Source organism: Gavia stellata, chromosome 4 (assembly GCF_030936135.1).
Source record: "Gavia stellata isolate bGavSte3 chromosome 4, bGavSte3.hap2, whole genome shotgun sequence".
Taxonomy (NCBI): Eukaryota; Metazoa; Chordata; class Aves; order Gaviiformes; family Gaviidae; genus Gavia; species Gavia stellata.
The window spans coordinates 2,044,268-2,071,008 of NC_082597.1; the positions used below are offsets into that span (position 1 = coordinate 2,044,268).

Sequence of the window (26,741 nt, forward strand, 5' to 3'; positions counted from 1 at the left end):
AATTGCTCATCAGCATACATTCACTGTATGTATTACCTATTGCCATGCCTAGAAAGAAGCAGGCAGGCAGGAAGCATCTCCCCACTCCTCACCTGTTAGTGATCGTGATGTTCCTGTCTCTCATCGCATACAGCAGCGTGGCTATGCAGTAAAGTGTCTCGGTCACGTCCACAACAGAGAGGGTAGAGCAGGGTCTCTGCAGACACGCCATCAGCTTTTGGATGTCAGTGACGCCATCGGAGAAAAGCACCATGACTGCAATTATGGCCCACGTGTTCTCAGGCTGGTGTAGGCAACAACAAGAAAGAGTAAGCAAAAAGCTTTGAGCCTTTTAGGAGCAGGGAAACCCTTCAACACTGGAAAAACACTTATGCCATGATGAATAGTTAAATTCTCTTCAGTCACCATGACTAATACCAAATAACACCCCAAAGGGAAAACCTTTAGATGCAGGAGGGCAGATACGACCTCAAAGCACCAGCAGTTTTTAAACCTGTTAAATAAACCAGTTAATAACTGTTAAACCTACCCCCGTCCCACTCTGTAAATGTGGCAGTTTGTGGGTGACACAGACTTCAGCCTTCGAGAAGAGGTGATGACTCTTCAAACACTGAAGAACTGCACTGGGATCTACCTTCCGTCCTGTGGGTATGGCAGACACACACCTGCACAGAATGGGAACAGCAGCATTTGCAAAGAAGCCTTATCAAGTGAGTTTGTTCTCCAAGTAAATAATGCCTTCTCCAAAGTACCATCAGTCAGGCTGCAGTTAAGTCTAACTATACCTTGCTGTGTGCCCCACAGATTTGACCAGATGCATTCAGCGGTGAGGCTGCAAGGTGTTGGACTTGGATTTCCAACCCTAGTTCTTGTGCCTAGAGCCATTTAGACAAGTAATTCCCAGTTCTGTTACGCAGACATGTGCTTAAATACTTTGCTGCATCAAGCCCTTAGTCTGCAAGTTCATCCTGACTGTCTCGAAGTCTCCTGCCCGAAGATGGATCTACCTTGCTCTTAACCCAATTTGACTCTTCTCCTTGCACCATATAACTGCCATTCAAAATTGCCCTCTAGACTACAGAGATCTGAACAGAGCGCTTGCTTTTATCAGGGACGCATCTTGGGCTGGGGCTTGCTGCTGAGCTGTGACTGATAAGTCAGTGTGGGTCCAGGAAAGCAGCCTTTCAGAAAAGGAAAAGAAGAAAATACATTGGAGATGGGAGGGATCAGGAAAAAGAGCTCAAATCTCACATCCTCCACAAGATATTGGTATTTCAGCTAAATCCAGGAGATGCTGAGCCTCTCTGAGACCCTGGCTGATCAGGAGATGGAAAAGCAGTGCTGATGTGACAGATCCTGAAACATAAAGGGACACTTAAATTGAGTCTCACTCTCTCCAGCATAGTCACCCTGCAGGAAGCAAGCATAAAAAGTCTTCTCCCAAGCTTGTTGTTGGGTACCAGAAGGCAGCAAGCGACAGGACAGCCCAGCCTTTTTTGATTTTGTGATCTAACGCTTGCCTTGGAGCTCCTGGCAGCTTCTCTCAATTGCTGTACCCAACCTGGCTGTGCTCTGACACACAGGTCCATCTCCGAAAGCTTCCTTTGAGCCTCCAAATCCAGGAGCTGCTTGCTGATACCCTGTTGCTCAGGCTCTCCTCACCTCTTTCCTCCTTTGGTGCAACAACCATCTCCCCGCCCTCCAAGAGGCAACACCATCCAACTGAAAAGGCCACCACCAAGACTGTTCTTCTGCCCCCTCTTCCCAGTCCGTGTTCAGCTTCTCCATCTCCTCAGACATTAGTACGAGGCTATCCCTGCCCCAGGCTTTGCAGCCTCTCCCTCACTTATCCATCACTTCTCACTTGCTATCAAAATCAGGAAACTGCAGAGGGGACTTTGGAAGCCATGTGCTCAAAGCGCAGACGACTTCAAAGTTAGGTTGTTTGTCCGGTTGAGGTCTGAGCATCTCCAAGGATGGAGATTCCCCACCTCTCTGGGCCAGCATTTGACCACTCTCCTAATATCTAACTGGATTTCCTATGCTGTAACTTTTGGCCATTGCCTCTTGTCCTCTCACTGTGTACCTGCAAAAAGAGTCTGGTATCATGCTCTCTACAGCTCCTCATTAGGCAGGGGAAGACAGCACTTAAACTTCCACCTTCTCTTCTCCAGATTTCATCCTCTACTAGTACATCATGTGCTCCCGACACAAGAAAGAAGAGGAAAGGGAAGGTTTTTTTACCTATTTCTAGATGCCTAATAGTGATTTCTACTGTTCCTTCCTCATCTTCCTGTATGTCTCCCGCCTGTTTAGAAGACAAACCCATTTCTCTCCTGGCAATTCACAGAATAAAATGGAAAGAAGACCCAAAGCAAGGACGGTCTGAGGATCTACAGGTACAAAGTAAAGTGCTGAAGTGGACTCACCTGATCAGCCCCAACACACATCCTTCCTGCTCCTTTGTTATGGCGAAATCCTGCAAGACCTGTTCAACTCTGTGCAGGGCCGTGTTCTTCTTCATTATGTACTGATGGTACAGCTTTTTCCAAGGAATGAACTAGAATGTGAAGCACATACCACCATCTTTCATCTCACAGCATTGGAAAATAGGTTTCTTCTGGCAATAAGCTAATCAACATGACTTCCAAAGAAGACCCGGAGTTCAAAAAGTCCCTGTAGCTTGATGGAAACAGGTACCTAGCATGAAATGGGGAAGGAAAGAGGAAACAGAGGAAGGAGAGAAAGACTTGTTCCTCATAGCCTGCAAACATGTCTATAAAAGGCTGTTTTTTCTAGAATGATGGGAACAGGTTCAGTTTCAAATGTCAAAGCATTAAAGGAATCCCCAGGGGATATTTTCATCACTATTGGACAGATCTGCTCTGAGTGGGGTCTGAGTGCTTAAAATCCCTCTGTCCATGAAGCCCTACCCTCCTACAGCCTGCTGTTTGGACTTCTTCGGTAAAAACAGACAGGAGGCTGCCTTTTAGGCTGTGTTATGGAGTGAAAAGCAGATTTGAGAAAGGACTTGAGCACTCTGAGCATTCAATGCATGCATTTTCTATGCATCTCTCTAGCTCTTCAGGCTCAAAGCACACATGCTGTGCTGATAAAGCAGAGTGCAGGACACCTCCTGCATTGCATCCAGCCTTGCCCATCCAAATTTATCAGAAGGGCATGAATAAGAACTTGGACCCCCACAAAAATTTGGGCTGTGATCAGTCCCCCACCACTCTGAGACAGCCTCTTCGTACAAGCTGAGGATTTCCAGTGTGAACGATGAGCAAGTCTAGTGGTGCCAGCTGTCTCCAAGCCACCTTTAATTGAAATGCAGAGATCCTCTCTGCGGCCAAAACAACTGCCAGCGGGTTCACGACTGTTTGTACTGTGAGGGCCTTGACTGCAGATGAACCGAGCTCCATAAAAACACAGTTAAAGGCCTTTCCTCTAAACCCGTTTGACTACAAGAGACACCACACACACACAGACACACATACAGGCTGGGGGACAGTGACATACACCGGCCACGAGAGGACACTGCCCAGTCTGGTAGCCAGAATTTCCTGCATGATCCCTGTCAGAAAAAAAGGCTGGAAAGAAAACAGTGAAGGGGGATTTTGTGGAGTCTTACAGGATGCTCTTTCCATGTATGGGAAGAATGCCACAAGGGAAGTTACCCAAATATTGATCTTTTGACACAGGCTGGCATCTGAAGATGCCACTGTGGTCCAGAAGACCAAAAAATGACAAAAGACCTCGTAAGAAAGGATGTGGGCATTAGGGAATAATAAAGGGATTTAAAGGAACAAAGAGAGAGAGACACTGCGTGGATGCCCCTACAGCGACACATGCTAAGACAAGACTAAGACAGAACAGAGCAGTAGGAGAAGGGACAGGCTCAAATCAATATCACAGCAGTCCTTACCAGTGGATCACTGACTATCTCCCTCCAGCAGTGACACACCAGGCTCAGGTTCTGATACAGATCAGTCACTGGTAGGAAAGCAAAGATGTTCCTAAGGACTTCAACAGGCAGCTCGTCAATACTTCCCTGAGGCACTTCCCAGTTCCGAGTCCCCAGGAGTCCATAGTGTGCATCAGGGACTGGTTCAATTTCCATATCATCAAGTTCCTGTTTGATTTGAATGCGTTCCTGCTTGATCTGGCTGTGTTCTGGATGAATCACCATCGGCTTCTTCTCAGGTGCACCCCACAAATCGTGCTCTGGCTTGCAAATGCCTGCAGCTGCAGTGGACAGAGGCCGTTTTCTGGAGCTTTCCCTGGGAGCTGGTACAAGGTCTTCATCCTCCAGAAAGGAGCAAGCATCACCACTGATATCCATCACAGCAGAGACACTGCTGAAGGAATCATCAGGTTCAGTGAAGATGGGATCCAGTAGCTCTTCTTTGATTCTACTGTTCTTCGTCCCACCGGCACCTACTTGTTGTGTCTGAGAGATCCTGAAGTAATCAGTGATGTTCTTCTGCTGACCTTGGCCTGCAGAGAGAGGAAGAGCATGAGTGAAGTCAACAGAAACAAGTGCAAAGTGCACTGCTCCTAACTGAGCTAATGAGGAGACCAGAGGTTGTGTAAGGTGGTAGTTATTTCCACAGGGTTCCTTACAAACATATGAACTTCCTACAGGTGAACTGTCCTGCTTCATATTGCTTCTCTGGCAACCTACGGAAGTCAACAGAACATTCATCTCTCTGCACCGTCCACATAATCTGGGCACTGTCAAGGTACGTCTGACACCTCCACTAGCTTCTAGAAAAAGATACGGTGTGCATAACAATCTCTCATAAGGATCAACAATCCTTAGCTAACATAACACAGCAGACGCGTGTTAAACAGAAACACAGCTGCACAATAAATTTCACAGGACATATTTCCACTAGCCAAAGAAAGAGAAATAGGAAGGAAACAAAATGCGAGACTTGAGTTGCTGTGGTGTGCCTCAGACTGAAGTTGGGCTCCCAGCGGTTATTTATTGTTCTTAATCCAGTGAACGAGAAGCACACTAAGATTTTAGAAAAGCCTCAGGGTTTAACTACTGCGTTGCACCATGAGAAGGTCACAGCACCAAGCCTCTAGCAGGCTGTTCCTACCACAGTATGAGAGAGACCAATGCCTTTAAGAGGATAAGCAGCCATTTCTTGCCAGATCATTTCCTGACTGCAACGTCATAAAACCATAAAAGAAACTGAAACTTGGCAAGAGACTGCTCTCAGCAGCCTCTCCTGTCTCTGACAGCCACACAGTCCAAGTAGCACAGAGACTGAAGTTATCAGCACTGATAGTATTCATTCTGTCCTGCTCCTAGTCTGCAAAATATCCTGATGCTTAGCTAAGCAGCTACTCAAGAAGAAAAAAGTCACAAGCAGCTACTGCTGATTTTAATGCATTTTATTTCTGGATGCTCATGAAGACATAGCTTAAGGAGGTCTGATTTGCAAGACACTTGCTGCTTAAAAAGAACAGCGTCCCTGCTAATGTTCAAGTCAAATACCCTAAAACCTGCAGCATCTAAGATTACTAGATTTTTTAAAGTGAGATAGTCAAAGATACCACTGATATGCAAATGGAAAAGAAAAGTATGTCTACGAGCACAGAGTCTAGGACTCTGGTGTCTTGTCCTGGCTCACCAGCAGACGTTCTCTGTGAAGTGAGTCAGCTCACACCAAGATACAGAAAGATGCCCAAACCTCCCAGGGAAAAACCGAAATGCTCCTAAGTCTAACCTTCCACTCAGGAGCTCAGGAATAACTCGGGATGTTTTTTCTTTGCTTCCTACCTGTCTCCTCGCCCACATGTGTGTGTAGCGTCTCTTGTCGTTACACAGGTTTTGAGGCTGGGTCTTTAACCCTGCACCCAGAGCTATTTGAAAACAACTCTTTCACCTTCAGTTCAAGCCCTGAGCCCTGCTGTGTGCAGATTAGCTCAAAGTCTTATCAATCCTCAAAAGCCCTCTAAGGCCTTGGCACTTTTTAGACCCATGCCTACAAGTTGTGTATCACAATGTTTGCCACTCCCAGTTAAGTCAAAGATCATTAACATCTGCTAAGTGCTCAACAACACTTTTGCAGTCCTATATAACTAGACAGATCATTATTATTTAATAAGTATCCTAAAGAGCATCTAGAAGCAGGAGTCACATCATTAACAGTGCCTAATTGCAGAGGCTGTAGCGTTCCCCAGGGAGAGCTGCTGTTCTCTCCTCATAGTCTCCAACAGCTCAGCGATAGAGACATGGAAGCATTTCTGGTGTGAGGAGAGTCTAAACACACACGTGAAGGCAAACTCATTCCCCCACAGAGGGAAGTAGTCAAGGTATCTCTTTTTCTTGCCACTTGACTTTGCGGAGGCAGAGATTAAGCCCAGTTTTGCCATGCACCACTCAAAACCGACCATTTTCTTCCATTTGCACTCACCTTGACGGGAATTACCCTCCTATTAGCACAAGTTTGACGATGGATTACACAACGCCCTTTTGCTCCACACCACATGAGCATTTTTCTCCCCCAAATCCCTCAGCCTTCAAAGTATTCGCAATCACTGTACCTCCTTGATGTCTCCGTGTCCGGTGGGTGGGTTGGAGGCCCCTGTTTACATATCCTCTACTTTGCCTTTGACTCAACGGCTGCGTCAGGGAGGACGAACCTTCTGCGCTCTGTGCAAGAGCTTTGCAGTCATCGGCCGTGAGGTGCGTTTTTTTGAATCCCTTCACTGTTTTGCCAACAAGGAAAAAAAAGACCCCAAAACCAAACCATTAGCAAACAATATACAGTCAATGTCTTTAACAGAGGCATAAATACACAGTTTCTTTTCAGAAATTTTATAGGACAGTCTCAGTGTTTCAGCCAGGAGTTCCTCTGAATAAATCACAGCAGAAGCTGGTACAACACTGGCAAGATGCTCAGGAGGGAAATGCACTGTGTCAAGGCGACACATCTGCTGTCACGGCAACAGCAACTGTATCCCAGGTCCCCACTCCTGTGTTGTACGAGGCTTTGGAACAAAAGAGGACAACATAAAACCAGAATCCTTGCAAGTTTTGCGGCTTTCTCTACAATACCATAACACGGAGGAAGCAGATACAGGCATTCATGTAAATGCAAAGAGGAAGCAGATACAGGCATTCGTGTAAATGCAAAGTATCATTAGGAGGATGCCGAGGAAGCCTGCAGAGGCTGAACTGTGCAATCCCCCACGAGAGACGACAGTGACTTGCCCGGGGAAGGTCAGAGCCAACATTCAAACACACAAACTTGAGCCTCTCGCAAACAGATCCAAGCCGGGATCCTCCATTAGGGAGTAAACAAAACCCACTCACAGCACAGCTCTTCCCCACGAGAAGGACGGTTAAGAAGCAGCACAAAACTACCTGAAGAGTTATTTTAAGAAAACCTTACTTGAAATCTACGTGAGCTCCTCTCTTCCGTACGCGGGGCAGCCAGCAGAAAAAGTACAAACAGTCCAACTTGCTTCTACCGAAAATGCTCACAAGAAACCTGAAACCACGGCACAGAATGGGCTTCCTTCCCATAGGAGAATTATCAGCAAAACACCGCTCATGCGGTTTCTCTTGTACTTTATTATTACACTGCGCTGCGGAGGATAAACTTCTCTAACATTTTTACAGCAGCCGCAAAAGTAATCGACTGATCTCGTACAGCAGGATCCAAGGGTCAGTTTGTTTCCTTTCGCTGCTTCCTCCTTTTCATCCACATTAGCTCAACAGAGCGGCATTAAAAGCAACCGCTGAGCTCTCTGGGAAGGCTGTTTTCTAACATCCCATGTTCCTCAAAACCCAGCAAATGAGGCAAGCAGAAGAAAAAAAGCAATGCAAGAGCGTCCCGTGGCACTTAGTGACATAGTTTAGTGGTGGACTTGGCAGTGTTACGTTTACGGTTGTACTCAATGATCTTAAGGGTCTTTTCCAACCTAAATGATTCTATGATTGTATTCCACGATTCCACTTAAAAATGGTATTTCTCACTTGAAATTAAAAAGTTTTCCAGATTAAACAGCACGAATCATTGAAGCACCCCAATTCTCTCAAGCACACGGTCCTGGCAAACATCAGAGCCGAGGTACCGGCTCTGTGTCTATTCCTGGAGCTGTCAGACACAGAAAGGTCTCACGCAAGATTGAATGTAGGACTGGGGACAAAACCTTTGCTCCCCCGCCGCAGGACAGCAAAACCCCCTCATGCCAGGACTGCGGCAGAGGGTTCAAGTCCAGAAACCCAACACAAGAAGATAACCCACTCAGGCTTCACCTGCACTCATCTTTTTTCCCTTTTCCCAAAATCTTCCGTTGGTGACAGCAGCAGACACAGAAGTGCTGAGCAAAGGTTGCGTCGCACGTCACGGTTGATGGCTTTGATCACGTAAGGAACATGATGCGGAGCGGAGCTCGTCAGTCAGGAGAAGACACTCCAGCTGTGAAGTGAAAGGATCAGCCATGAGCAGCAGCCGCAGAGGACGGGGGAAGATCCGTGGGGACAGGAAATATTCGGGAGGAGAAGGTTGAAGCTGGTCCCTGTCGTTCCCCCCCGGCATGTTGTTTCGTGTCCCCCAGCATGGCGCCCGCACAGGGAGGCCCCTGGCAGCCCAGGGCCCCCCTGGGGCTGCCCCACACCGGCCCAGAACAGCCCCCCCATTGCCAACCCCTGCCCCTGGCCTGCTGCCTCCACATCCAAGGGCTCTCCTCCTCTGTGCCCCCCATTGCCAAAGCCCCTCCATTGCCAAGGCCCCCCCAATGCCAAGGAGTCCCACCATTACCAAGGCCCCCGCCGTTGCCAAGGCTCCCCCCCATTACTGCCTCCCCCCCAATGCCAAGAACATCCCCCCAGTGCCAAAGCCCCCCCCAAAATGCAAAGGGAGCCCCTTCTCTAACCCCTTCTCAGCCAAGGGCCCCCCTGCTCGGTCCCCCCCGTAGCCAAGAGTACCCCGTTGCTATGGCCGCCCCCGTTGCTAAGGGGAAGGGTGTCGTGCGTGCGTCCTCCCCCCCGCCAGGTGCTCACTCCGCTCCTGACGCGCTCGGACCCGCCCCCGCGCTCCCCGCCCCGCCGACCAATCAGAGGGCGTGTAGCGACCCGGCGCTGCCCAATGGCGCAGCTCTTCCGGAGGCGTCCGGGGGGGGGGTGGGAATAAGGCTGTTGGGGCCGAGAGGAATGTTCCCGGAGTTTGTTTGCAGTCGCCCCCTCCGGGGGTGACATCACGCCGCCGCGTATTGCCACGCGTGACGTCACGCAACGCCAGCAGAGCGCGGGTGGGTTCTAACCGCCGGGGACTGCCACGACTCGGGCTGAGGGGAGGGGGAAGTGGCGGGTCCCCGGCCTGAGGGAAGGGTCCGCTTCTGCTTTGCCTGAGGGAAAAGGGGATTTCTGGTTTTCCTGAGGGAGAAGGAAATTTCCCGTTTTCTGCAGGGAAAAGGACATTACTGGTTTTCTTGAGGGAGTGGCCGGTTTCTGATTTTCCAGAAGGAAATGGAAATTTCTGGTTTTACTGAAGGAGAGGTCTTTTTCTGAATTTCTTGAGGGAAAAGAGAATTTCTGCATTTCCTGAGAGAGAGGCTGGTTCCTGGATTTACTAAGGCGAGAGGAACTTTTGGTTTTCCTGAAGGGGAGGCCAGTTTCTGGTTTTCTGGAGGGAAAAGGAAACTTCTACTTATCCTGAGGGAGAAGGAAATTTCTGGTTATCCTGAGGGAAAGGCTGGTTTGTGGATTTGCTGAGGGAAAAGTTTTGGTTTTTTTTGTTTTTTGTTTTTTTTTTTGTTTTTTTCCAGGTTGGACTCGATGATCTTACAGGTCTTTTCCAACTGTAGTGATTCTGTGATTCTGTGAAAAGGAAATTTCTGCTCTTCTGGAGGGAGAGGCCGGGTTCTGTTTTTCCTGAGGAAAAAGGTAACTTCTGTTTATCCCAACCCAGGGAGCAGCCATTGTAATCACGCAGTTTGAAACAGTAATCCTGATTTTGGCCTTTTTTTTCCAGATCTCTAGCTATGACGGAGGGGGAGAGGCCGAGGCCGCTTGTCCGGCTGGTGCAGGAGGGACGGCTGGACCTCCTCCGGGACGAGCTGCGGCTGGACAACGCGCTGGGCCCGGCAGTGCAGAGCCAGCGCTATGGGCGCTCAGGGGACACGCTGCTGCACCATGCTGCCCGGTACGGGCACCGGGATGTCCTTGCCTACCTGGTAGAGGCGTTGGGGATGGACTTTGAGGTATTCAATAGCGACTACAAAAGACCCCTTCATGAAGCGGCCTCCATGGGCCACGGGGAGTGTGTCTCCTACCTCCTGGACAGAGGCGCAAGCATAGACTGCTTGAAAAAGGCAGACTGGTAGGTCACTGGCTTGCTTTTCTGCGGGTCAGAGCGATATCTGAAAGAGGATGCAGAAGGTGGGAAAGCAACTGCAAGAGCTGTCATTTAGAATCATGGAATCACAGAATGCTTTGAGTTGGGAGGAACCTTCAAAGATCATCTAGTCCAACCCCCCTGCCCTGAGCAGGGCCATCTTCAACTCGATCAGGTTGCTCAGAGCCCCATCCAACCTGACCTTGAGTGTTTCCAGGGATGGGGCATCTATCACCTCTCTGGGCAACCTGTGCCAGTGTCTTGCCACCCTCATCATAAAAAATTTCTTCTTATATCTAGTCTAAATCCACCCTCTTCTAGTTTAAAACCATTACCACTTGTCCTGTCGCTACAGGCCCTGTTAAAAAGTTTATCCTCATCTTTCTTATAAGCCTCCTTTATATATTGAAAGGCTGCAATAAGGTCTCCCTGGAGTCTTCTCTTCTCCAGGCTGAACAACCCCAACTCTCTCAGCCTGTCCTCAGAGCAGAGGTGTTCCAGCCCTCTGATTGTTTTTGCTGCCTCCTCTGGACCCGCTCCAACAGGTCCACGTCTTTCCTGTGCTGAGGACCCCAGAGCTGGATGCAGTACTGCAGGTGGGGTTTCACCAGAGTGGAGCAGAGGGGCAGAATCCCCTCCCTCGACCTGCTGGCCACGCTGCTTGTGATGCAGCCCAGGATACAGTTGGCTTTCTGGGCTAAATTCCAACCCTATCACTGATTTTCCCCTGTTTATCGTAGAAGTTGTACATTACTGCTTCATTAGCAGATCCAATTTAAAAGCTTTCATCCACAGGTACTCGTTCTTCCCCATTCACCCGTTTGATGGGAGTCAGTGATACTGATACACATTTTTACATCCCAGTCCTTAGAAACTGAAATAAGATAAAAAGTAAGTTTTATTCCTGTTTCCCCCTAGTGAATAGAGCATCTCAGGTCAGATTTGCCACTGATATAATAGCAACAGCCTTGGCAACCCAAGAAACAACTGGTTTCTTCAGGGCTTTTGTTTGTCTGCCACGTGCGTAACATGTAAGCAAATGATGAGGGAATGAGAATTGAGACTAAAAAGTAAAGCCTAATCCACAGAGAAGCAGCAGGCCTGATTAATGTCAAATTCTCCTCTTGGGGAGGGAGATTTCTGTGTACCACCTTGCAAAAGAAAGCAAAAATTCTCCCCAGCCCAAATATTAAAGCCCAGGGAGATCATTTTGAAGCTGAACTAAAACAAATACAAAGGCAGCATCCCAGTCCTTGTAATTGAAGGCTGTGCCAGCATCATGCTGACATCAGGGGGAGCAGAGGGAGGCAGAGATCTCACAAGCTGCGTGCAGACGCGTGTGCGAGCCTGGTTTTCTTTGCTAGGCCCGCAGTATCCCTCCATCCACGGATAAAAAATGGGGAGCTACGTGCTTGCTAGCGCATGTCCCAGCCTTCGGACAAAGTCTCATTTACATTGAAAATATATGCTGATGTGAGGCACTGTATAGAAACGGAGCTGAGGAAACATGGAGCTCAGCTCTACCCCGTCGTCCCCAGCAGATGTGTGTCTAATCTCTTCTTAAAAATCTCCATCGCTAGCGATTTTATCTCCCTTCTTAGCACTCTCTTCCTGTCCTTATCCATCCTTACAACTGGAGCATTTCTCCTAAAGTCTAAGCCAAATCTTTCTCCCTGTGATTTAGGCCCATGAGTCCTTATTTCTTGTGCAGCGGAAAGTTTTTGTGCCGCAGCTTTTCCTGAATGAGGGATGGGTGGGGTCTTTTTTGTCTCCCAGCTGATGTATATGGGTTGGTGAAGAGGAGATAAGCCCTCTCTGTGCTGGAGAAGTGTTCATCTTTTCTGGGAAAGCTGAGAGGTTTCTGTCCGATCCGTACGCTCGCCTGGTGTTCAATGATTGGGTGAGATTTATAAACAGATAAAGTGGAGAATGCAGCTCCCACTTGCAGGAGTTAAACTATTATTGTTATCCAGTGTGGTAATTAAGGAAAATAGGGGTTGGTGCTGATGAGGTCAGTGAAATTAGTTGCTTAAGTAAAGCCAAACAGAGGAGTTGTCTGTGGGTTCACCACCTCGAGTAACCCATGCTTTGCCTTGCGAGTAAACCCCTCAGCTAACGCCCACCTCCTGATAACTCTGGGCTCCCTCCTCCAAAGGAGGCTGCAGATCCAGCAACCACACTGGTCCTCAGTGGGGAAGGATGGGCAAGGAGATAATGGGTCGCCAGGGAGGAGAAACTCAGTGGTGAACCTGCCCTGCTGCCAAGCAGGAGCTGGGGTGGTTGTTAATCTGCAGCGCGTGGTTTATAGGTGTGAAAGCGTGGTCATTGCTGGATACGGGGTTGAAAGCAGGGCGAGATGGGCTGTTTGCCATGTTTATTTGTCAGATGTACCTACTGGCTTTCCAGGAGCACGCACGCAATCCATGCAAAGCACAGCTCGGAAATTGTGGGATGGAGAAGATGCTATTCCCCTGGGGAGCTTGTAAAAATGTTTTTAAATATCAAAGGTTGTTCCCAGACATGTGAAACAGGACAAAACTGTGAAAAGCTTCACTCTCAGGCCAGCTGCTCTGCATCAGAAATGTACTAGAGTGGCGTTTGCTGGTACACTCATGCTCTGCTGCCAGGAGATGCGGAGTTGTCTGTGGCTTGCTGCCTGCAGCCACAGCTGCCTGTCTGGGTGACTAGCTGGGGTAAGAAACACTGATGTTAACAGCTCTGTCTTGATAGCCCCCAAAAGTGCAGACCCCATATTACCTGCATGAAAAAACAGTGCTGTAAAATCTCATGGGTCCATATGCAGCACCTGGTGAGCCTCAGTCAAAGCATATGAATGCAGGTGAGATGATAAATTTACCCTCGGGCTTGGAGAAGGTCTTTGCCTTTAGCCAGCAAAGTTTCCTACTACCTCAGAGTGGTTTTAACACATCAGTTTTCCCGCTGGCTAGGTTACCACAGCTGGCACCGAGCTACTGTGTTTTATTAGACAGGGTAGTTGGTGCTACAGACAACTTTAAATCATGCTTCAAGCTCAGACGTTAGAACAAAAGCTGTCAGGCTCGTAAGGCGCTGTCTTTCTGGTTATTATGTTTGCCTCATCTTTCTTTCAGGACTCCCCTAATGATGGCTTGCACCAGGCAAAACCTGGAGGTGATCAAAGCTCTCGTGGAGCATGGAGCCAATCCCCTGCTGAAGAACAAGGATGGCTGGAATTGCTTCCACATCGCGAGCCGGGAGGGCCACCCCCAGGTCCTCCAGTACTTGCTGGCCGTGTCCCCGGACAGCTGGGACACAGAGAGCACGATAAAGAGAACACCTCTGCACACAGCAGGTAAAAGAGGGTCCTGTTGCCATCGGATGGATTGGAAGAGAAGAGTGTGAGTGAGCTGTAGTGGAGAACAGAAAGGGGCTCATTCTTTCAGTTCATGTTTAGTTTGAAGAAGCAAAGGGTGACCTATCTTGATACAAAACCACAGGGAAATCGTTAAATATTAAGTTATTGAGATTAAATGAAAAGAGGCTAGCGGTGGGCATTAGCGGGAGATTGTCTCGCTGAACTTCAGTCTGCTAACAGTGCTGTGCTGCATCTTTCCAGAGTTTCACCTCAGGATAGACACTCAGCTGCTTTCAGGTGAATAAACAGCAAGAATTAGGCTTAATATTTCTTACTGATGTGCCAAAGACTCATCTTGTGAGGTTGGAAGATGCTTAGTACCCATTGCATTGGATTTTGCCTGTGCTTAAAGCATGTTTTTGTGGTGAATAACAGTTATGTTCCCTTGGGAGTGGTGGATCTGCACCAGGAGCACTCACGATCGCCCGCTGACTCTGGCCTCCTTGGACCAGGGCGTTCATTTCCATCTCTGATCCCTTCTGTGCCTCCCTGTGAGGAGATATGTCTGCACTCCTACAGCTCAGGACACATTGCAAAACACTTTTTCTTTGCTGACTTACAAAGCTGCAAACTGCACTTGGAAAATCTGCAAGGCTCCAAGCATATCCTGGCATTTTAAAAGTCCTAAAAGCGGCAGAGCGGCTAAGAGGTACCTTTTGGGATCTGCCAGTTGATGGATGTTTTTACCGGTTTGGTTTATAGTCTCGTTGTCAGTTTTTGTAAGAGATGTATCTCTCGAAATGATCCCTTTTGGTCCGAATGCTTGGTGAGTTAGGTCATTATGGGAAATCTGAAGAGCCGTAGGGTCTCTAGGCACAACCTCCAGAAGAAGCATCACAGGTTTTGGTATTCTCACGTTTCTCTTAAGAAGGTAGCATTGAGTGGTGAGAAATCCGGAGTGCCTTTCTGCAAAGGGGAAGGATAGTCTCTGCTGGGAATACACAGGGGCTGTTGTTAGGGTTGGAACCCACCGTATCCAATTCCCTTTCTCTGCCCTTTTCATTGGTTAAAAAGGACATGTAAAGGGTGTGAGCTGGTTTGAGGAACCACAGACATCATCTGTAGGCATGGTGGGGAGCGGAAGGACACAGTTAGCTGAATGGTGACCCCAAGGCAGTTTGGATTTGGTTTCTGGTTTTCTGACTCTTTCATCCTTAAGATGGGGGAGTGATTAATTTTAATTTATGAACAATGCACAAGGTGTGCCTCAGTTAAGTCCTCTGAGCCTTAACAAGTTGAATGGCCCAAAAATATGTTAGTGCAGAGTTAAGTTTGTCCCACCATGTCTCATTGCCCCTTCCAGAGTGTTGGGTCTGGTTACCCACAGACCTGTGCAAGCTAGGCAGTGCAGATGAAGCATGCATCTTCCCAGAGCTTAAATCCTCTTAACTCTGCCCTCTGCACTCCTCTGCAGTGGGAGCGGACGATGAAGGGAGTGAGTGACTGAAGGGAGAGGTGTGTGACGCCAAGTCAGGCAGGCTCTGGGCTGGAGAGTGGTGGCTGACCTGAATCTGAAACATGCTCCATCCCTGAGCGGGGATTAGGGGGTGTGTGTGTCCCAGGGCTTGGCAGTGTCTCTGCAGGAGAGATAAGCGTGGGGAGCCGCTGCTCAAACTCGTTTCCCAAAGAATTTAATAGGGATTGACTCTCTGGAAAGACCTGAGGTATCGTGAGGAGACCCCTGCTATGCTGTAATTAATCTGTTGGGTGTGTTGCTCCTTGGCTGTCATTCCCGTTACTTCTCCGGCCCTCAGTAGCCGCCTGTCCACCGCACTGTGCTCATCAGCAGTGACAGTCCCATCCCTGGGGCATTGGCTGCGCCTTAGTCCTTGTGCTTGACCTGGGCATGAAAAATAGCTGATGAGTTGTTTGATGTTTCAGGCCGGGCGGTGAGGAGCAAGTTGCCTGGATGAGAAATGGCTAATCCTCGTTTATTTGCGCGTTTTCCTGTCCTTGCTCAATCCCAGGTCTTGTGTTTCCGTGTGTGGGCTGGCAGGCTGGGCTCGCAGCCCCCTCTCGGCCCTCTCCCCGCAGAGAAGTGGACGTTGGGTTGGGGTCGGGGGGTAGAGGGTCTGGGGGCAGGGTCAGGAGCAGGGTGAGGACTGTCCCGGGGAAAAGGGGCACTTTTGACCTTGAACTTAAAGTCTTCTCTTTGTCTCGTAGCGCTTGGGACATGGGGGTACAGACCGCGATGGTGGGATCCAGCGCCCAGTTCTCACTGCTTCATAGAGGTGTCTCCACCTCTGTGTTGCGTCCTACGTTTAACTTTCACTGTGGCAAAGCCATCAACCCATGATTTGGGTTGATTTCTGGTCATTTTACTGATCCAGGTTAGACCCTGGACCACACATTGGCGGAACAGCAGCCAGTGCAGGAGCGACTGGGCAGCAGGAGGGGCTGGAGCTGCTTAAACCACCTTTGCCCCCCAGCATAATTTTAACCCAGGACGGTGCTGGGGGCTGCTGCTCGGTGGGTGCTGGTGCCAGCATCTCCACGCACACCACCACGTAGCCCAGTTACACAGATGCAGCTCCTGAGGGGGGGGCACGGGCGAGGGGCCAGAGAGACGATGCTGCCGGGGGAAATCATGTCAAGACGAACCGCTGTCTCAATGAGTTTACATCCCAAGGGTGTGGATATGAACACATTAACCCGTGACCAGTCCAGCTGGCTTCCTGGCACAGTTATCCCTGGATAGATGATGGGTAATTTTCTGCCCCGTGCAATTTTTTTTCAGGTTGATTCCTTAAGCTTTGCTGCTTCATATATCCGTAGCCTCAGGCAAGGGAGCGGGGAAGATGTAATTAGAGGAAGTGGAGTGCAACAGTGGATCTGAGCACTGCTGCTTTCTTGTGTCTCTGTTGCTGTTAAAGGATGTAATCCTGTTGCTTGGGATGTTTTTTCTTCACATAGCTTGGGGTTTTTTTAAAGCCTCCATTTCGAAAATCGTTTTCACAGTGTGGCTCTGCCTGTATTTACATCAGCTCAGGTGAAGGGATGATAAACGGGCAGGGAGCAGGAGCAAACGGCCAAGGTCTGGGAGGATGGGAACCCCTCGCTGGGCTTTCAAAGAGCATCTATTGTGCAGCTGCATCTGAAGGTTATTGCTGGTAACACACATTTGCCAGGGGCCCTTCTTCCATCGCGCAGAGTAAATAGCCTGATGTAGCAGCTCCAGGCTTGGTTTGATACTTTTTTTTCTTTAATGTATTTAATTTGTTTTGCAAAATGACCTGCAGAAAAAAAGCCAGATCAAGGCTGTCCTTACATTGCTGTAGTACGATGTGGGGTTTTTTTTAAAAAAAAAGATAATATTTCAGTGCATGATGTTCAAATCCTCCCCCACTGTTGTTGTTTTTCCTCTGAGATGCTGTCTGGGTGAGGATGCTTCATTAGGATGATGAGATGGGAGTGATGGGTAGTCTGAGTGGCTGAGGAGGGGTGGAAATGCCATCCAGCTATTCACCAGCTCCCTGCTTTGTGTTCATTTTGCTTCTCACAGATTTCACTTCAGGGATTAACAAATACTTGCAAGAAAAGATCTTTGTGTCAGCTTTAATTGCATGTACGCTCTTGCACATGTACTCTGCAGGTAGAGGCAAACGGAGCCTATATGCATGCCTTTTCCTTGTTTTATCTGGTGTTTTCCTATAAGGTCAAGGGAAGGGAAGCCTTGAGATCTGGAGGCGATGTTTTAATTACAAAAAAAAAAAATCCAAAGCTTTGAATTTAAAGCTTCTTGGAAGCCCGTCCCACATCATGAGTAAGCCAAAAGGGTCAGAAACCTGATTATGTTTCACCGTAGGCGGACGGTGGCATGAAAACATAAATTAACCGTGCATTTTCTCTCTCTCTCGTAGCAATGCATGGCTGTTTTGACGTTGTGGAGTTGCTCCTGGAGCGGTAAGCAGGCTTCCTCCTGGCACTGCCTCTGCCTCCCCGCTCTCCCCCACCTCCCATCCACCACCAGGCTCGCTTCAGCCGCCCGGACACAAAGGACATTTATGCCATTCGGGAAGCTGGGTTGCACAGCTGCCCTGCATGCGATCCTGAGGCCTTCTCCATTTCTTCCAGGTTTTTCACAGCCGGTTAGGGGCCTTTGAGACAAGGACGCTCTCCGGATGGGCTCCCACGGGCTCTGACTTCGCTATGACATAAACCCTGGTTATATAACTCGGCTCTTTTTCTGTGCTGATTCATTCCCGTTGCCGTTGCCTCCGATGTGTCCGAGGCCATATGATAACAACAAAACAGTTTTCTGACAGCTGGGTTCTGGGTGCAGCTCCTCTAGGCTGGACTCAAGCCTCTAGGCTTTATTTTCAGGCTGCTGCTCCCGGGAGACTGCTGTGAAGTGGCTTTAAATCAGCCTGTGCCCAGTCACCCTGCCCCTCTTACCTTCCTAACCAGCAATGCCTGCTGCCAGAGCCGGACCAGCTTTCCCCAGGCATCGCAGCCGCTGCTAGCCACAGCTCGCTTTAGCCGACTCATCCCAGCCTTGTTAATTCCTGTCCACTCTTGGCCCAGCATAAACATAGCCCTCTGATACGAGATAGGCTTTCAATTTTAATTCAGTTTTCTCTCATTTCAATGGAGCTTTAACCTGAGCGAGACTTGTGGGCTTTGATTTTGTATGTGGTGGTGTTACGTGAGGGTATGGTTTCCCCCTCTGCCAGTGCACGCCTTACCCCTTCTAGAGATCCTCTGTTTGGGGGGGCAGGGGAAGTACAAGTGATCTGTAGAGCCCTGGCTTTCTTGCAGCCTGAGCAAGCTGCACTGGCTGAGTATCAGATTTCTGACCCAAAAAACCCCAGCACACTGTACCCCAGGCCATAGAGCAGGTTTATGCATGGTCTACGGACAGACTTTGTATCTGCCTTTTCCAGTCCCATCCACTGACAGTCTCCTGCCCCACCAATGCAAAGCAACTAGTGCAGTAAGGATTTTAGAGCCGCCAACAACTCTGTCCTGGCTTTTGTATTCTCTCCCAGGTGTCAGTACAAACCTGACAGCAGAGACAAATGTGGAGTCACTCCCTTTATGGATGCTATCCAGAACGGGCATGTCAACATTGCCCAGCTGCTCCTGGAAAAACACCAGGTAGGTGCCAAAAACCTCACCTCCCTCCTTCAGGACCTGACCTAGAACTGCCAGGACAGGCAATCCACACATTCACCGTAACCATATTGTAAAGAAGCAAATTCCCAAATTGTAAAGAAGTGAATTGTGAAAGAAGGCAAATTCCCCCTGGAGATGAGCAAAAATTTGTCGAGTAAGATATATAGGGATGTCATTAGAGACAATTGTGTGTAGTAGGAACCAGACCACTGCATTATTTATTGATTGCTGAATGGATGTGAGATGGTTGGAGCCCACCTAATGGCTGATTCTCACGGAGGTGGGGTTGTGCCTCCCTTCTCACTTCCTTTGCCCTCACTTTGCCTCTCCCCTGCACCAGCTCTGGTGTTCATCAGACACCGTGCCAAACTGGTGCAGCTCGCTGGCCTGGCAGAAGACTAGCATGGCAAAAGCAGTGAATCTGTTTGTGCCACGCTGGCAGATTGAATTGGCCGGCTGAGCCCTCAAGCATGGCATGGAGTGGGCCAGGGAAGGTGGGACCACACTTTTCAAGATCACAGGCTTTGGACTAACTCAGCTGTAACACGTAGCCTCACCCAGCAGAGATGGTTTGATGCCCAGGTTGTGTTCGAGGTGCTTGTTGACTTCAGGAGATGTTCATGTGCTTGTCTTCGCTCATCTGACCCTTACAGGATAAAACATTTGTGAAGTTTGCTTACGTTTTTAGTCTCACATTTCAGGCAATGAAGATGGAATAGTTGATTTAATTTCCTTGTTGTGGGGCCCTGGCTTACTGCCATGAAGCAGCACTGGAAACGCTAATGGCAGTGTTGCTACCTTCTAGGTTTTATAAAACCATGAGTCAGGCCCACTAGACTTCAAGAGGCTGGATTATATCCTTTAAGATGAGTGCACTGTGTATTACTTCCATTACCCTTCTTGATTTTATGTCTTTGCGGTTCACGTTCAGAGACTCACAGCAGAGATCTCATGAGGTCATCTACCCATTTTCCTCCCTCTACCTGTGTCCAACTTCTCCACCAGCACAGAGGTTGAAGATGTGTTGTTTCTTGCTGCCTTAGAGTTGAAACCCATCGTATGTGCTTCAGCTGAAGAGAGAGGGGGCTTGGGTTCTTATTTTTGGCACTAGTTTTGCTTATCACTTACCAAGCTCAGCAGAGAGCTGGCTCTGGTCTGCAAATCATGGTGCTACCAGCTGCACCAGTCCTGCTGGTGACATCTCATGTGTTCATTGCCATCACCATGGCCATGGCAGGCAGACATGATTCTGCATGGGCTGGTGATTTTCCTTGAAGGTTTGGCCAGGCTGTTCATCGCTTTCCCTTTTCCGTCCTCCCCCATTCCAGGCCTGTCCTACAGCCACGGATGTGCTGGGTGCTCAACCTCTGCACCGGGCAGCTGTCACAGCCCAGGATGAAGCCATCCAATTCCTTGTCTCTGAGCTGGGTGTCAATGTCAATGGGAGAGCGACGGCCCTCCAACTCACAGCACTGCACTACGCAGCCAAGGTTTGTCCCTTTTCCCAGGCTCCATCTACAAAGTCTCTGCCAGTTGGTGTGCTACAGGCAGGCATCTAAAACAGGCTGGTTTAGTTGTTTGCCACTGACTGAGGATTTACCTTCCTAGCTCATCCTCTGTCACTGTCTGTCTGCTCTTGACCAGTCCCATACCCTGTTTAATGGTTTTTAGACCCTCATTGTTCAAGGAACATGTGGACGTGGCACTGCAGGACATGGTTTAGTGGGCATGGTGGTGTTTATTGGTTGATGGTTGGACTTGATGATCTTACAGGTCTTTTCCAACCTTAGTGATTCTGTGATTAAGTGTGTTCAGCTGTCTGCAGAGTGGTGGTGGGTATCTGAGTTGCTGTGGTCACCACTGTCCTGCCCACACCGCTGCCTGTGCTGCGGGTTAGTAAACCCTCCTGCCTGCCTTATGGCTATGCAGGAGCAGAGATGGGTGGTGATGGGGCTCCACTCATTTGCCGCTCATCCAGTTGGCCGTGCTCTGGATAGGGCTTGACCCACCCTTCCAGTCTGCTGCCTTTGGACCAAAGCGCAATACCTGTAGGGAGTCCATCCTGCTAGTTATTGGGAGCTGTAGCTACCAACAGTTCATGAGCTGTGACAGTTCTTCACCAGCGTCTTCTCACTCACCTGACAGAGGAGACATGGATGAAACGCTGCTCAGATTGTTTTTTCTGTCTTTCTTCAGCCCTGGCAGTTTGGGTCACAGTGGGTTAGCGGCCAGTCTCCATGTCAGCAGCTTGCTGGACAGAAGATGGCTGATGTGCTGTGAAACAGCAACTGTTTGTCCCAGTAGGCCGGATTCTGTCCTGCCCGTGGCCAGATGTGAGAAAGGAGAGGTGGAAAGGCGAAGGGAGCTCCCAGGTACTTATCTGTGTCCTTCGCACAGGAGCTGTTTTGAATTCCAGGCAGTGAGAGTCGTTTGAGCTTTCTCCTCCTCCCATCCCATGCCTGTGCTAGAAGCGGGGCCTGGTGGGCTGTGGGTCCTGCGACGCTCCCTGGGAGTGCAGAGCAGCTCCCAAAAAGCCTCACTGCTGACCAGGATCCCTCCTGGGACCCTGCTGCTTCCCTTCTGCTTGGTGCTGTTGCACCACAGCATGCGGCATGCTGGCAGCCAGCGGCAAGGGAAGGTCCCTCCTCAGATCCCTGCATGTTAAACCTCATGTGCTTTAACATGCAGCACTCAGAGCCCGGTCTAGACTTGTAGTGGGAACGAAGCAGCATCCCAGCGCCCCACTGCTACAAAAGCATCAATGACACTTACTGGGAGTGCTGGCAACAGTATTCTCCTCCAGCAGGACCCAGCCGTGGCATTTGCTGGCTCCCACAAAGGAGGCCTTTCTCCCAGCTTCCCTTCCTCATGCTCTGAGAAACCATGTTGAAAGCCCTTTTGGTTGCCAAGGGTACGTTTAACAGCAAGGCTATTGGGGAATATAATGTGCCTTGGAGAAGATCCCAGCTCTGTCTTGGCGAGCGGCTGATTGGGGAGCAATTTGATGGGTTTCTCTTCCTTCCCGAGGCTCGGTGTCACTTTATATTTACAGCATCATTTGTTTGGCTGGTGGGTTTTTTTTTTTCTTCTTTTCTTATTACTTTGCATTTATAAATACGTGAAAATCAAATTACGCTCTCAACTCAATTTTCTGCCAAGGCTGTGGCAACTAAAGCAGTTTCTGGCTTGCTGTCTTTGCCTCTGAGAGGGGGTGTGCATGCAGCAGGGAAATAGGAGCCTTGAGCAGGGGGGAAGATGCTACCGAGTCGTACGACAATGCGGGAAAAGAGTGGGTGATGGGGATAAAAATAAGGGCCTTCCATTCTTATGCAGCACAACAAAGACTAATTCATTGCATTGAAGAAGTAATTACAAAATCAGGCATGTTATTTAGGGAGAGAGGATTTATTTATGGAGAAGCTTGTGCAGAGAGGAGGGGTGTGGGGGCTGTATTGCATTTTCCCCTGCAGAGTTTAAAATCAGCTACCAGCAGAGGAAAGAGAGGACACGGTGGGTCATGACGGTGTGTAAGCGTGGCATTCTGTGTCTTCTCACAGGGCATTACAAATACTGGAGTAATCCTTTAGGAAATGCCAGTGCCTGAGGGTACTGCAGGCAGATGTGCAACAGTCCACATCAGCAACAGGTTCTGCTCTCTGAGCTGAAATACATCTCAGTAAGAGCAACGCTAGATCCCCATGGTACTTGAAGTGGATTTACAGGGTGGGAAACACTTGGCTTTTTGCTGGCATTTAGTGCTTTTAACAAACAGCCAGCTGCCAATTATGAAAGGTAAGTCAGGGATCCTACAGCTCTGTAGCAAGCTGAAGTTAAAAGCAATTTGATTGAGTTACTTCGTTGGAGAATGAAGGACCTCTCCAGGACTGGAGAGGAAAAGGCAAGATCGTTTAACAAATTAGTGTGCTAATTTGCTATTAAGAAACATCTTTAGGTTGTGTCACCCAGTTGTCAGTCAGAGGTCATTTGTGCATTAACTCCTCCACAGCCACCGGCAAAGGCAAAGCCGCGCTGGGAGAAAGTCCTCCAACTTCCTCACACCTCAAGGTCCCGGCTCTGTAAGGTAAATCTATTGACCATCATCAGGAGGATCATATGGGATCTACAGTTGTCTAAAAGCGGATCCACCTGCCTGGATCTGCTCTGGGTTGTGTGTCTATCACACCTGCTCTGCCGAGGTCTTTGGCTGTACCACCACCACCAGAGACAGCTCTGCGCTGTAGTGTGACTTCTAAGCACTATTGGTCTTAATTGAACACTTGTGATTTTAAAACGTTGTGTTAAATGTTTGCAGAGAGAATTATGCTCCTGGGATGCCTCTTGCTGCCTTTTCGGCCTCTGGGTCTAAATTGCTGCCAGGGACACGTGAGACGTGCAAACACGCTGACTGAGGGCCAAACTGCGACTCCTCTCATGGGCTACCAGCAGGAGGGCTGGAGAAGGTGCCCGGTGGTAGGGTAACGGCAGCACGTCTGCTGTGCTTGGGCAATCCCTGGCTAATGGACCCGATCCACACTGCTACAGGCAGCTGACCCTGATTTCCAGCTGCTGTAAGGTTTTCTGGAGCCTGGAGCAGCTCCCGGTAGCCTCAGATTTGACCGTGACAGAGTGGAACTGTCTGTGCCCTTCCAGGTGCCATACGCAGTTAGGGACAGGTCGCTTGCAGCCTCCTTTCTTTTCAGGCCTGTGTTATTTCTGCTAAATGCAAAGGTGAGAAATTGTGCAGAGTCGGTTCTGAATAAATAATCCACGTGCCTGTGCTCACCACTGCAGGAAGGACATGTGCACACCATCCAGACGCTGCTGTCCCTCGGTGCTGATGTCCACGCAAAGGATGGGAAGAACCGTTCTGGTAAGGCTGCCGAGCTATTTGTTCACCCTCTGTATGACAGCGAGAGTGCGCTTTAGTAACAGGAGCTCAGCCTCCAAAGCAACCGGCGCTGTGTCTGCTCAGCGGAGCGTGCAAGGGGATGCTAGATGCACATCTGCAAATGGCTCTTGGAGCAGTGTGACGTGTATGGGGTTTTTTTTTTTTCAGCTTTCATTCACTGGTTCTCTTCCTGCTGGACTTTCTGATGTCTAATGGCGTGGTTGAGCCTGCACTGGGGCCTTTCCCTTGGGGGAAGAACAGAGATGCTAATTAGTATTTCTCTTTACCCAGCTGCTTTATTTTGCATGAAACTTTTGGGAGCTTAGTATCTTTGATAGAGCTACCTCACCGTCAAATTTGGTTGAAATTAGCCAATTCAAAACAGTTCGGTTGGGCAGACAAATACAACGATTGCACAAGCTCTTAAGCCTCAATTCCTTAGCAAACTGCCTAGGAATGGCTTATGAGCAAATAACAGAGAGCTTGAACGTAAATATAGTTGCTATAGTGATGCCAGTGAGTTGGCATTCCCAGCGTGAGAGTATGAGGCATCTCTTGCATCAGTATCTCTCTCTCTCAAAAAAAGTATATATAAATGGTTTCAGCCATTGCCAAAATTGGCAAGTTAGCCAGTCATCAGGTTTGCTTAATAACACGCTTCAGTGGCAAGCATGAACAGTCTTGTATCTCTCTATCTCTCCCTCCACCCCCTCAGTGAGTAAATTTGAGCCCTGCTGAACTCATCCAACCCTGGGACATTTGTGGGGGCTCCTCATGCCCGTCAGCTGCCCTGTTCCCCGGCACCTTTGCTGTGTTAGTGTCACTGCGTCCTAGGGAGCTTCTCACCCAGACTCCACTCCTGCAAAGTGTCCTGCGTGGATTATCCATGGAGATCAGGATGCCTTATGGTCAACATCAGCCTGCAGCAGGAGCTAATGACCCTCAGCATAAAAGATACTCACCCCTGTGCAGGATTAGGCCAGAAGAAGAAGGCTGGCTCACCCTGCTGCACAAGCCAAGTGTAACAGGACTGCCTGACTGTGCTGGAGCCACGCTGGATCAGCATGCTGGCTATTGGAGGGGTCTGTGGGATGAGCTGGGGCTTGGGATGAGGTATTTCAGCCTTCTCCTGTGGGATGCTTTTTGGTGCACGCAGTGCATGGAAACCTTTCTGATTTACTCCTGACGCTGGAGTGAGCTGGCAGGGAGCCCCAGCCCATAAGGGACCCCGGTCAATCCAGAGTAGTTTCAAGCCCCTCTCTTGCACGTCACTATTAAAGGAACCCCAAACACGGAGCAGTAAGAAGCCCGGAAGCCTTCTGCTCTGTCCCACAGCCTTCCCCTCCTGCCGTAGGCACCCTCTGCCAGTGACTCGGTCAAAATGAACCAAGCTGGCTTAAATACTCCCAATATGCTTGCAAACCTCGTTAGCTTTGGCTCAGCCAGGTTAGTACCGCTCAATGGATTGGAGGGACTAGTAACCTGTGAGGGGAAGATGGGGGTAGTAGCTGGGGTAAGCAGGGCTGATCGTTTTGCTACCAGCGTGGCTGGATGTGGAAGAGGACACGTCCCCTGCTTGTGCAGGTTTAGTCATCCCATTGCTGCTGTAGATATGCACGGCCGTGGCAGCTGAGCCCTGCTGTGCCATCACACAGCTGCTTGGCTGGGTCTTGCTACTGGGAAAAGTCTTCTTTCACCCTCCATGTGTTCCCTCTGCTGACTCAGTTTCCTTCCCTGGGAATCTGATGTTGGAATCTGATGTTCGCATCTGAAGTGGGCTGAGGCTGAAATCACCAGGCAATCTCCGCTCGTGTCTTGACATCTTGTCTCCCCCACAGCCCTGCACGCAGCGTGCGCTGGGCAGCAGGCGGCTGCCGCGCAGATCCTGCTCCGCGCCGGGCTGCAGGACACCCCGGATGGCACGGGCACACTGGCACGGCAGCTTGCGAGGAAGCCAGATGTCATCCAGGTTTTCCAGGAAACAAATGTCAGCACATGAGATGTAACAGGAAAAAGAGAAACACGTTTCATTTCAGCGTGGTACGTTAGTTATCACTAACAACTATTCAGCTTTAGGCAAACACCTGTTTAAAATGATGGAATTTTTTTCCCAAGCATTTAGCAGAGAAACCAAGCTTGACACTTGGGAAATACGTTTAGGAGAAAAGATATTTTAAATAGGATTATCTCAAAAAGACAACGGACATGAAAAGCATGTTTTAAATAAGATTATTCCAAAAAGATAATGGACGTGATGGGTCTGGGCTATCACACTGCTGTACTGACCCCATCCTTGTAAATTTATGGCTGTTCTTCTTTCACTTCCAAATTTCAGGGCTGAACTTCACCTCTTCTTGTGCAGCACCCAGCACATCCAGACAGCTGAGGCCACAGCTCCCTGAAGCATGACTGTCCAAGGAAGGTGCCCCATGGGCCACTTTGGGAACCTGCATGGCTTGAACCCCCTGGAGCCTGCCTAGCTCTTGCTGGGATGTTTCCATACAGTGGACATCCTGAAGGAGAAGATACACCTGGATCGTTGATTTTTATAGCCCTTAACGGACCTGCTCTCCACTAATCTCTGAAGTTGCTTTAAGTGGCCACCTCTTTCGGAAGCCCCTGAGAGAGGCCAAGTGCGGTGCAGTGTAAGTGAGCCCTTGGTGACTCTTCCTTCATCACGTTTGAGCTGCAGAGTACAAGTGCAGGGAGTCTTCCAGCTGCATCAACCTCTGACGTCCTTTTTGTGGCCCAAGCCTGATCCCAAAGCCTGCTGAATTCAATAGTAAGACCTCAACCTTGTGATGACATCAAGGGTCTTTGGATCAGACTAAAAAAGAGGATTTGTTATTCCAGACAGTCTTGCCTAGCACTTCTCACCACTGATGGACTTTAAAAAAAAAAAAAAAAAAAAAAAAAAATCTGCTCTTTGAAGTGTATAGGGAAATGGCTTAATATTTAATGTAGCCAGTAAGTCTCTAAC

General features: G+C 49.1%; 2 protein-coding genes across 2 annotated transcripts in view; one reads left to right on the forward strand and one right to left on the reverse strand.

Annotated features, from left to right (window-relative positions):
• FBH1 (F-box DNA helicase 1) overlaps positions 1-8,294 on the reverse strand; it is a 28,173-nt gene extending 19,879 nt beyond the window's left edge. Inside the window, exons 1-6 of the mRNA XM_059816269.1 lie at positions 8,285-8,294; positions 6,565-6,729; positions 3,929-4,500; positions 2,430-2,560; positions 530-665; positions 93-283 (exon numbers count right to left, since the gene is read on the reverse strand). Of these exons, the coding sequence (XP_059672252.1) occupies positions 93-283; positions 530-665; positions 2,430-2,560; positions 3,929-4,500; positions 6,565-6,729; positions 8,285-8,294 (1,205 nt within the window). The remainder of the gene's footprint in view (positions 1-92; positions 284-529; positions 666-2,429; positions 2,561-3,928; positions 4,501-6,564; positions 6,730-8,284) is intronic.
• A 949-nt stretch (positions 8,295-9,243) lies between these two features.
• Positions 9,244-25,785, forward strand: ANKRD16 (ankyrin repeat domain 16). Its single transcript, XM_009816288.2, has 8 exons — positions 9,244-9,279; positions 10,002-10,349; positions 13,475-13,695; positions 17,619-17,661; positions 18,747-18,855; positions 20,202-20,363; positions 23,665-23,743; positions 25,600-25,785. The coding sequence occupies exons 2-8, from the start codon at positions 10,012-10,014 to the stop codon at positions 25,758-25,760; spliced, it is 1,113 nt and encodes a 370-aa protein (XP_009814590.2). The 5' UTR covers positions 9,244-9,279; positions 10,002-10,011; the 3' UTR covers positions 25,761-25,785.
• Positions 25,786-26,741: the final 956 nt, after the last annotated feature.